The sequence below is a fragment of the Bos mutus genome, chromosome 10 (assembly GCF_027580195.1).
Source record: "Bos mutus isolate GX-2022 chromosome 10, NWIPB_WYAK_1.1, whole genome shotgun sequence".
Classification (NCBI taxonomy): Eukaryota; Metazoa; Chordata; class Mammalia; order Artiodactyla; family Bovidae; genus Bos; species Bos mutus.
In genome coordinates, this window is record NC_091626.1 from 68,059,302 (window position 1) to 68,071,813 (window position 12,512).

Consider the following 12,512-nt stretch of genomic DNA (forward strand, 5'->3'; position numbering starts at 1 on the left):
ACAGTTGGATATTTCAAAATGTGCATTTCCAAGATAGGAACAAACTGATAATTCAGTTTGAAGAAGTCCTGGTGGTTTGGGAAAAGAAAGAACCACACTTGTGTTAGTGCAGATACTTTATTTCATGGCTCTGAAGTGTGTTTTGCAATTCATTGTGTCATTAGACACAACTTAAAAAAATCAAGATATTTCCCTTTTCCTTTATTTTTTTTCTAATTATAAATTTTATTTTTACAAGAGAGTTGTGTCTATCATTTTGTGGTGCTTATAATGAAAATGCCTATAACAACAATGGAGTCTAATTTTAGAGTACTTTTAATGATTTTTGTCAGCTAATAGATTCTCTTAACTTTATCCTATGAAATACTAGTCCTGAAAGATAAGATGTTCCACAAGTAAAGCGTTTTTATTAAGTATTATTAGTCCCTCTAGGAATATTTCCCCTCCATGGATCACAGTCTTTTCATGGTGAAGGGGCTTGTGTAACTCAATGAAGCTATGAGCCTGGCCATTATGGGTCATAGTGAAGAGTTCTGACAAAGCGTGGTACACTGGAGGAGGAAATGGCAATGCACTCCAGTATTCTTGCCGTGAGACCCCCATGAACATTATGACAGGGGTAATCCAAGTCTATTTCCCAACCACTAGTGCCGAAGAAGCTGAAGTTGACTGGTTCTATGAAGACCTACAGTACCTGTTATAACTAACACAAAAAAAAAAAAAAAAAAATTAAAAAAGATGTCTATTGTATCATAGGAGATTGGAATGCAAAAGTAGAGACACAAGAGATACCCAAAATAACAGGCAAGTTTGGCCTTAGAATACAAAATGAAGCAGGGCAAAAGCTAAAGTTTTGCCAAGAGAACAACACTGGTCATAGCAAACACCTTTTTTCATCAACCCAAGAGATGACTCTATACATGCACATCATCAAATGGTCAATACCGAAATCAGATTGATTATGCTAGCCTGAAAAATCCCATGGACAGAGGAGCCTGACAGGCTATGGTCCATGGGGTCGCAAGAGTCGGACACGACTTAGCAACCAAACCACCACCATGATCTTTGCAGCCAAAGATGAAGTAACTTTGTACAGTCAGTGAAAAGAATACCTGGAGCTGACTGTGGTTCAAATCATGAGCTCCTTCTTGCAAAGTTCAGGCCTAAACTGAAGAAAGTAGAGAAAACCACTAAACCTTCCAGATATGACCTAAATCAAATCCCTTATGATTAAACAGTGGAGGTGATGAATAGATTCAAGGGATTAGATCTGGTAACAGATAGCCTGAAGAACTATGGATGGAAGTTCACAACATTGTACAGGAGGCAGGGACCAAATCCCTCCCAAAGAAACAGAAATTGAAGAAGGTAAAGTGGTTGTCTTGCAAACAGCTGAAGAAAGAAGAGAAGCAGATAAGGGAGAAATTGAAAGATATACCCAACTGAATGCAAAGTTCCAAGAATAGTAAGAAGAGGTAAGCTGCTGCTGCTGCTGCTGCTAAGTCGCTTCAGTTGTGTCCGACTCTGTGTGACCCCATAGACGGCAGCCCACCAGGCTCCCCTGTCCCTGGGATTCTCCAGGCAAGAACACTGGAGTAGGTTGCCATTTCCTTCTCCAATGCATGAAAGTGAAAAGTGAAAGTGAGGTTGCCCAGTCATGTCCGACTCTTAGCGACCCCAAGGCTGCTTAAATGAACACGGCAAAGAAAGAGAGGAAAACAATAGAATGGGAGAGACTTCAGATGTCTTCAACAAAGAGATATCAAGGAAACATTTCCTGCAAGAATGGGCACAATAAAGGACAGAAATGGTAAGAAATTAACAGAAACAGAAGAGATTAAGGAGAGGTGGCAAGAATACACATAAGAACTATACAAAAAGGTCTTAATGACCTAGATAACCACCACTGTGAGGTCATTCTCTTACAGCCAGAAAAGTGTGAAGTCAAGCGGGCTTTAGGAAGCATTACTACAAACAAAGCTAGTGGGTGTGACAGAACTGAACTTTTTAAAATCCTAAAAGATCGCTTCTGTTAAAGTTCTGCACTCAGTATGCCAGCAAATTTGGAAAACTCAGCAGTGGCCACAGAACTGAAAGAGGTCGGTTTTCATTCCAATCCCAAAGAAGGGAAATGCCAAAGAATGTTCAAACTACAGTACGATTATACTCATTTTACATGCTAGCAAGGTAATGCTCAAAATCCTTCAAGCTAGGCTTCAGCAGTATGTGAACCGAGAACTTCCAGACATAAAAGCTGGATTTAGAAAAAGTCAGAGCAAGCAGAGATCAAGTTGCCAACATCTGTTGGATCACAGAAAAGCAAAGCAGTTTCAGGAAAACATCTATTTCTGCTTCATGAACTACACTAAAGCCTTTGACTGTGTGGATCACACAGCAAACAGTGGAAAATTCTCCAAAAGATGGGAATACCACCTTACCTGCCTCCTAAGAAACCTGTATGTCAGTCAGGAAGCAACAGCTAGAACCAAACATGGAAGAACTGACTGGTTCAAAATTGGGAAAGGAGTACATCAAGGCTATATATTGGCACGTTGCTTATTTAACTTATATGCAGAGTACATCATGTGAAATGTCAGGCTGGATGAATCACAAACCGGAATCCAGATTGCCGGGAGACATATCAACAACCTCAGATATGCATATGATACTGCTTTAATGGCAGAAAATGAAGAGGAACCTTGATGAGCTTCTTGATGAGGGTGAAAGAGGAGAGTGAAAAAGCTGGCTTGAAACTCAACATTCAAAAAATGAAAATCACGGCATCTGGTCCTGTCACTTCAAAGCAAATAGGAAGGGAAAAAGTGGAAGCCGTGACAGACTTCATTTTCTTGGGCTTCAAAATCACTGTGGATGGTGACTGCAGCCATGAAATTAAAAGCTGCTCACTCCTTGGAAGAAAGGTATGACAAACCTAGACAGTGTATTAAAAAGCAGAGACGTCACAATGCTGACAAAGGTCCACATAATCAAAGTTGTTTTTTTCCAGTAGTCATGTACAGATGTGAAAAGTGGACCATAAAGAAGGCTGAGCACCAACGAACTGATTCTTTTGATCTGCAGTGCTGGAGAAGACTCTTGAGAGGCCCTTAGACAGCATGGAGCTCAAGCCAGTCAATCCTAAAGGAAATCAACCCTGAATATTCCTTAGAAAGACTGATGGTGAAGCTCCCAATCTTTGGTCACCTGATGCAATGAACCAACTCATTGGAAAAGACCCTGATGTTGGGAAATTGAAGGCAAAAGGAGAAGAGGGCAACAGCGGATGAGATGGTTAGATAGCATCACCGACTTAATGGACAGGAATTTTAGCAAACTCGGAGATAGTGGAGAACAAAGGAGCCTGGTTAGCTGCAGTCCACAGCTGGCAAAGAGTCCAACACGATTTTACAAATGAACAACAAGAATATTTTAATGTGCATATTAATATGTTCAAAGTTCTGTGGAAAAGCAAAAATTTTACTATCATAGTCAATCCTCAAAGTTTATTTGTTCTTTTTTTTGTTCCTTTTTAACATGATTTTTATTAACCTTTTTCGAAAGCATATGAACAAGCTCTTTTGCATGAAATTCCATCTCCTTTATGAAGCAGGGATGAGTCACTGATACCATGTTTGCAGCTGATTTTCTTGTACCATTGTATGGCTGGGACACAAAGTTAGCTATTCAGTAAGTGTGATAGAATGAGGTCTCCTGAGTTTTCTGTACATTAATACTGTTATCTCATCAAATATATTTTGCTCCCTAAACAAAACCCTTGAATCCTGGAGGATATCAAGAATTTTATTTTCTCTATCTTGCTTCCCCCTTGCATCTTAGAAAATAAGACTACGAAGCAGGAACAAAGTTAACATAGACAGATCAGACTGAATGGAAACAATTGGAATCTGTAAAGTCAATGCTGTAAAGTTGACAATTAAGTCAACTTTAATCTGTTTTAATGAAAACTGTTAAATACCAACTATAATGAGGAACCAAGGAACCAGGTTCTGGATTGGGGACAAAATGGGGGGTTTAGGCATGGGCCCAGTCCCCAGTTGTTCACAATCTCTTTAAGAAGACAGGTAGGCATTTAACTCTATTAAGACTGATTATTCGTGTGTATGTGTTAGGTTGCTTCAGTCGTGTCTGACTCTTTGCAACCGTGTGAACTGTAGCCCACCAAGTTCCTCTGTCCATGGGATTCTGCAGGCAAGAATACTAGAGTGGGTTGCCATACTCTCCTCTAAGGGATCTTCCCAACCCAGGGATTGAACCCCCATCTTCTACATCTCCTGCATCAGCACATGGGTTCTTTACCACGAGCGCCACCTGGGAAATCCCCAAGACAGATTGTATCTACTGTCATTTACTATTGCAGATTGCTTTGCTGATGTAATATGTTTCCAGTTCTTTATTTAGCTAGCATCCTGTGGGACTAGCAAGTACTTTTTTCACTCAGATATATTCATTGTCCTTTACAGAGAATACATGAATATGAATAGAAGATCAATTTTTATTTATCTGATTACACTATTAATTATCTCTAGATCCATTCTTCTCAGCAACATTTATCAATGTTTCATGTTGACTAGAATCCTACTGAGATGATAATAAGTGAGTATTTGGAGGTTTTTAACTAATTTATCTACTTGGAATGATGGTCAGTGGTCAGTCTGTCTCTTACCATCCTTCTGAAACAGATTCTCAGCAGATGTTCAGAAGCTGATTCCTGATATTTCTTCTCTCCAAAGAGATGCTTTCTCATTAAAATTTAAAACATTTTAAAAATGTCATTTAATGTTGTTTTGATGAGATGGCTGGATGGCATCACTGACTCGATGGACGTGAGTCTGAGTGAACTCCGGGAGTTGGTGATGGACAGGGAGGCCTGGTATGCTGCGATTCATGGGGTCACAAAGAGTTGGACATGACTGGGTGACTGATCTGATCTGATCTGATCTGAGTATACATTGTATAATTCTTGGAACATATGACAAACAGTACATTTTATCATTTTAAATCTATAATGCTAGACAAGATATAATCCCACAGTGCCCCCATTGTCTTTATATGCATATTGTATTCCTGGAAGCCATGAGCATAGACTTCTCCAAAGCCACGGGTCTTTAGCTCAAGGATAAACTCAAGAAGTAATCTAATTTTAAATAATTGAAGTCTGCCTTGGAACTTTAGTCATGCACAAGCAAAAATCCACTTTTCTTTCTAGGACAAGGTCAGCAGCAAGCCGTACCCAGATCTTTGCAGTGGGCTTTCATTTATACACTGGTTTCATTCTATTCAGAAAGTACCTTTGTGAATCTCAAAGTAGAGGGCTTCAGTGAGTACAATGAGAATGTCCTGGCAAGTAATATCTGGAAAGTGAATGAGGGCCAATTGCATTCAGTTCTCACAATATTATGAAAGGGGGCTGTGGGTTATATTGCAGTGTTTCTAAGCTGATTATCCAGAACAGAGGCTCAGCTTGATGCCAGTTCTTTTACATGCATTGCCAGACTAAACAAGTACCTTTTGAGGTTCATCCATCACAATTTATGATACATTAAGCTAAATCTAATGTTCTCTGAAGCTGGTGTTACGGGATTTTCTATATTCAGGCTAAGAAATTGCATTTGGGGAAAGGGATTTCTCCTCTTTTTCTCCATAGAGTTTCTTTAGTTCTACAGAGTCTTGTTATGTCTATTGCAGCCCTGTTATATTCTGGTACTAATCACAGATTGATTTTAAGTATTTGAAATCTTAACTGGTAGCAGGAAATGACTTTAAATTAACATTGCACGAACTACTATAAATTGTTCACTGAAAAGGCGTGTTTAATTATAAATGAAGAAACCTGTTTCCCAGTTGATTAACTATATTAAACACTTTATATTTTCAAAGATCTACACTATTGTTAATAAGCTATTTCTCACAATGGGTCTCAGAGGGAGTCTAATACTATCACCTCCTATTTTTATAAATGATGCACTTGACCCGTAAAAATTAGATTGCCCATATTGGACCACATAGAAATGAAAAACTGGAATGGGGCTTCAAGTTCTTAATGTACCTGTGCCTAGTTAACAGAGCTATGCTCTTAGTTTTCTGAGCCCCTAAAGTAAGTTAGAAAATTAAGTAAATTTGTCAGATGGCCACACACATACACACACACTTTTTTTTTTTCCTTTAGAACATTTCTGTTCTATATGTAAAACCAGTTATTTTGTTATGGAGTAATATAAAACAAACTCAAAAGAGCTAGCTCCATAGTGAATTAATCCATGCTACTTATTCTGATATTCCTCACCATTTGCTCATTGCCAGACTGACTTTTCCCTCTTGTCCCTCTCAGAGTCTATCATTTGAGAGACTAATATGATTGACTTTGGCCAAATAGTAGAATTGTCTGATACTGAGATCAACAAATATTTTTGGCAAGGAGTTCAGTCTTTAAAGTGTACTTGGTTATATTGCTTTCTATTAAAAATATAATTTTATTTATGAATTGATTATTACATTTATAATCTTCAATATTTTTACTTTGAATTTTAAAAGTTCTTTCTCATGAATAAAATAGTCCAGGATGTTTAATATAGATATAGATATCTTGTTTTTTTATCAGTGGCTTTTGAATTGTTTAGTAGTTTAAATCTCATTTGTCTGAAGAGTTTGCAGTTCTCTCAACATCAGTATCCCTTTAATATGTCACTGTACAGAGAACAGAGCTAGAAAACAATAGCTACCTCATCAATAAATTTTAATCATTGAAACATCAGGGGTTTTTTTGTGGTGTTTGTATATGACAACCAATTTAAAACTTCGGGTGGAATTGATCCTAAATGTACCTCCATATGAATTTATTAATATGTATATAATTTTTTATTTTTGAAAATTATGTATTATCTGTTTTATCCTTTTAAATGTAGGTTTATTATTTCTCTGTAAAAACAGGATAAGGAAAATTCTTACCAAATGAAAGGAAACTTTAGTTTAAAAATTGTGAGTGCTAATGAAAGTAAATGCCCCTTGACATTCTATGTTTTAAGTCTATTAAATAAAAGAAAATGACATTCTGTGATCTTATAATTTTGTTTGTGCTGTAGAACGTCAACTATATTTGAATTATATGTGCAGAGTATTTCATATCAAATGTAAGTAGCCAGATGTGGAGATTTTTTAACACATTTCCCTTTCTAGATATAATGTAAAGTCACATGCTTCAGTTCCTTATTAAAATATATACATGTGACTCTACATAATGAATTACACAATTTCTCCTGATTTCATCCTAGAGTCATGTACTGATAAAGTTATGGTTGGAATAAATAAGTTTCATCCGTTGCGTTTGGAAGATGTAACATACGACAATGTAAGAACCTGACTTAAATATTTGTCTTCCGGTGATTTTGTTAAGACTGCAGCCTTGTGCATTTTCTAAACAATATTTTGGAGGATTCTCCTCTGTGGTTCAGACTTCTGTAAACTCATTAAACATTTCATATATTTTTAGACATAAGCATCATATGTACAGGTTAGATAGATTGAACAATAAATTAAGGATCGAAGTTTTGTCTATTTTGTTCATCTCATGTTATAAGGGTCTTGCCAGTGCCTAGTTCTGAATACGAGCCCCATAAATATTTCTTGAATTAAAAAAAAGACATACAAACACCTTTTGTGATATTCATTTATCTCTTCTTATTAAGATACAAACAAGACAGGAGATGAAAATACTTGAGGCTGAAAAGTAAAGAAAATTAAAATATCTCTTTATGATTTAAAAATGAATTTATTTCTAGTGTATTCTCAAATAGTTCTAAATCCGTGGTATTTCCTGGCCTTTTTTGAACTGAGGAAAATCAAGTTAAACTCAAGAAAGTCTACCCAGAGTGCAATTAGTAGGCCTCCAATATCTGCAGGTCCTCTAAATTCACAACATTTTTGCCAGTGTCACCATATATTTAGGCTTAATGGTAAAAGAGAATGAACACTATTTTATTCCGATAATTATGTTTCAGTGCATATGCTCCATTTCATCGTGTAGGCATGATGATGTTGGAGAGGAGCATGGATAGGGTATTGGAGAAGAGAAAAATGTGTATATAAGAGTATTACTGCAATTTAAAAAACAACAACAACAACAACAACAACAACAAAGCTGTATTACAAACTGAATACCATAGGATCATTCAAAGTTCAGAACTGAAGCCCTTAAAAAAACAATAGATGCTCTTCTGGCAGTTTCAGGTAGTCGTGATTACTGACACAGGCTGTGAGAACAGCAATGACCTTAGATCCAGAAGGCACTGCGGTTAGGATACAAACACAGCATGTTTTCCAAGCCATCTGCCAAGAGGTTCTTTTGGCCATCTGCATGAGATAGCCAGTAAATGGTTTCTACTGAAGACATCTATGTATGGTGGAACAGAGCTATCATAGCAATTTTTTTGAAAAAACATTTTTCTTCAATTCAGTTTATTTCAATACTATATGAAAGTGCTTCATGAATGTGAAGTGATATGGAGTAAGTGAATTCTTACCAAACTAGTTTTGGTCAGCATGTAAACAGAACTTCAAAATTTTCTTTAATATGAAATTTTCACAGTATTTGAGTTATTTGAGAAATGGTGCCTTAACAGGTATGACATAGGTAAGAAATTGGGCTTAATGATCCAGATAATTATTTTTAATTCTAATACCTAAATGACTTTATATAAACATATTTCATCATTTGTTCAAAATTCAAAGGCAACAATGTTTAAGTATCATATATATATTTAAAGCATTTTTATATTCCTGGAAAATATTGTCCAATTTATAAAAATCCATTTTAGAGTCTGTAAGTAATTTAGTTACTTCAGTTGTTTCTAAATTACCTAAAATAGTTTTATTAATATGCACACTACTGGGAAATTGAAGAAACATTTATACATTTTATTTTATTTTGTTTTACTTTATTTTAGACCAGAGATGACTACCTATATATAGTGAATTAATCCCTAACATTATGAAAGTAACACTAATTACTTATGGAATTTTTATGTTTTAGCATTAAAAAAAGGACGATTTTGGATCACACCAGATCCTTATCACAAAGATGACAACATCCAGATTGGGCGTGAGGTGAAAATATCTTGCCAAGTAGAAGCTGTTCCTTCTGAGGAGTTAACATTTAGTTGGTTTAAAAATGGTCGTCCGTTAAGAAGTTCTGAGCGGATGGTTATTACGCAGACTGATCCGGATGTCTCCCCGGGAACGACCAACTTGGACATCATTGATTTAAAATTCACGGATTTTGGGACATACACATGTGTAGCATCTCTGAAGGGAGGCGGAATATCTGATATCAGTATTGATGTTAATATATCCAGCAGCACAGGTAAGAAGCATATTTATGATTTAAAAGATGTTCACATTGAGAACCTTTTTTTTTTTTAATGTTGAATATACAAAATAGTGTTCAGTCAAGCTAAGAACATTCTTATTTTCAAGAAGTTTCCTGAAACCAAAATCCTAACATTCTGAATGCCCAACAAATATCATGTTAAGAGACTTTGATATTTGATTAGATTTAGATTTACATGAAGTTTTGTTTAGATTTACATAAGGTTTTACAGAAATAATGCACATAAAAGTAATAATGTGGCCTATAATAGATACAGACTTCTGGATTAGATGGTACCAGGTCTTAAATTATTAACTAGGAACTCTCTGTAAAGCCTGTAATTATATTAAATGATAAAGTTAAATACCAAATGTTGAAAGAATTGGGACAATTTTCAGAAAATTGAAACAAACAGAAACTATTTATTCCTAAGAATAAAATACCAAGAGTTAATTTGAGTATTAAAATATAAGTTATATAAGAAATATATTTTCCACCAAGATAAAAAAAGATAAACGTGTTAAAATTATAATCAGATGTGACTCTTTGTAGACCTTTATGTTAGGATCTCTTGACAATGAGGTTGACTAAATATAAAAATATATTGGAGTAAAATTTCTTCTATTAATTTAAGACCAAAAATATGTTATCAATTTTCTCTCAATCAAATGAACACCCTTAGGTGAGGAAAATTGCAGGGCTCTGGTATGGAGAACATATTAGCTTAATTCTTAGGATGTTTTGAAGCCCTGCGATTTTATGAACTGCAATGAGTATGCGTTTGAAGAACTCCAGTGTAGCTTTATTTGTTTTGACAGCTTGTTACTAGACTGAGTTTTAATTTAGAATTTTCATATAATCCGAGGGTGAGTAATATGTGTTGAAAACAAAGAGCACAAATGTAGATTGCAAACATACTCTGTTTTGAAGGAATTAAAATAGTCAACGTCTTCTTTCCAGTCAGGCAGTATTTTGATTGTTGTGTGTTAACAGATGGACTTGTGATTTTGTGTCTTCTCATGATTCCAAATTGCAATACACGCTGAATTTATTTTACTTCTTAAGGGATATAGTCCATACTTCTGGGTGACCAAATGTGCTTGCTTTTCACCATTCTAGATCATTTCTAAGGAATATTCCATTCTAGGGTGATGGATGGTACTTGTGTTTGGAAAGATGTTCTTTCCTAGGTAACAAACAAACAAAAACCACAACAATAACTATTTTATTCAAAATTTGTGCTATCCCTAGGAGATGGACTAGTTTTAGGATATATAAGGAAATCTGTTGATATACTCAGTCATCATTCATTTACGTATTTATTCAATCAGCAAATAGCCATTGAATGCCTACATCAACATGCTAGGGGACACCCGATATATGATAATTCCTATAAGAGTAAGACAATTTTGTGAGATCCGTGGAATTTGCCCTTATTTATGAGAGACAATTTTCAAGTGATCTACATTCAATCATGACCATTGCTTTGTTTGTTTGCCTGGTTTTTGCTTGTTTCTTTTTTGGAACTGATGACACAAACTCATATGCAAAGAATCAGTGTTCCTGTCCAAACAGAGCACAATTTATATACAATTAAATTTAGAGAGAGGAGGGAGGAGAAAATGGAGAGGAGACAAGAGCATTATATAATTATTCACCAAGTGAGTCCTAACACTCATTTTTATATAACCTAATAATATTGCCTGTTTGAAACTATGTATTGTAAATGACCAGCATTAATTTATGAAATTTCCAAAAATTTTTCCAGGAAAATGCTAAAAGATGATCAGAGAAGTAGAAAACACTCAAAATTACCTCTTAGTAATAACAATGTGGTTGTAATAAGGTTTTTTAAAACCATTATCATTTTGTCTGGTCACCAAAGGTGATAATACCCAAAATAAAGTAGATATATTTTTGTTTGTTTGTTTTAAACATTTTATTTTGTATTGAAGTATAGCCAATTAGCAATGTTGTGGTAATTTCAGGTGAACAGTGAAGGGTCTCAGCCATACATATATATGTATCAATTCTCCCCAAAGTCCCCTCCCATCCAGGTTGGAACATAACACTGAGTAGTGTTCTATGTGCTATATAATAGTTCCTTGCTGGTTATCCATTTTTAATATAGCAGTGTGTACCTTCCCCAAATGACCTTCTGCAAATCCCTAACTGCTCCTTCCCCCCGACCCCAACCCTGCAACCATAAGTTCGTTTTCTAAGTCTGTCTCTTTCTGTTTTGTAAGTAAGTTCATTTGTATCATTTCTTTTTAGATTCCACATATAAGGGATATCATAGGATATCTCTAAAGGAGATATGTTAAATCCTTTTCCAAAACGTTTCCCTTTTCTGCCCTACCCATCACAGACAGACCTGGTTGTCTGTCCCCTCACTTGAGTGGAAAGTCCATGAAGTCTGGGAACTTGTCCGTATTGTTCATTGTTGTGATCTCAGCCTTTGGAACATTACATGGCACTTAGAAGATAGTAAATAATGATTAAATCAAAACAATAAACTAATTTGTGCATGTAGCTTTCCCTTTAGGTTTGCTTTCCTCCTCCTATTATTACCTTCCCAAGATAGACATTTGGTGTTGTAATTCCTGATCATATAATTCTTTACTGACTTTAAGAAAAGTCATTCAAAAGACCAATTTATACTATGATTTAATGTGCTACAACTCTCAGGGACAGGACTGGCTCCATAATTTGTGGTGTTCAGTGAAAAATTGTTAAGGCATGTCCCTTGTTCAGAACTTGATAAGAATTTCTTGATGGCAATATCAAAGCATTAAACCAAGTGAGGAGGCCTTTCTAAACATGGCTGCACAGTTGACATGCTTGTAGGGCAATCTGTGCAGGGAATTGTATTTTGATAGAGATTCACAGAAGATGGTATTTAAAGGATAAGTCACTGAAGGAGATTTCATATTCTGTTTTCATGCTGAAACTGGATTTGATGTTTCATTTTGCTCACAGTACAGTAGAATACCACCAGACTGCAGCATAAAGATCTGTAGACCGGAGATTGTGTGATTCAGTTGGTATCAATAAAAATTGTATTTATCCCTACAAAGTAGTGAAAATACTTAAAGAGTACTTTGATATGAAATATAGAGAGATTACTGGG

At 35.5% G+C, this 12,512-nt stretch overlaps 1 protein-coding gene across 1 annotated transcript in view; it reads left to right on the plus strand.

Annotated features, from left to right (window-relative positions):
- Window positions 1-12,512, plus strand: part of MDGA2 (MAM domain containing glycosylphosphatidylinositol anchor 2) — a 915,505-nt gene that overhangs the window by 632,526 nt on the left and 270,467 nt on the right. The window contains exon 7 of the mRNA XM_070378526.1: window positions 9,047-9,376. Within this exon, the coding sequence (XP_070234627.1) occupies window positions 9,047-9,376 (330 nt within the window). The remainder of the gene's footprint in view (window positions 1-9,046; window positions 9,377-12,512) is intronic.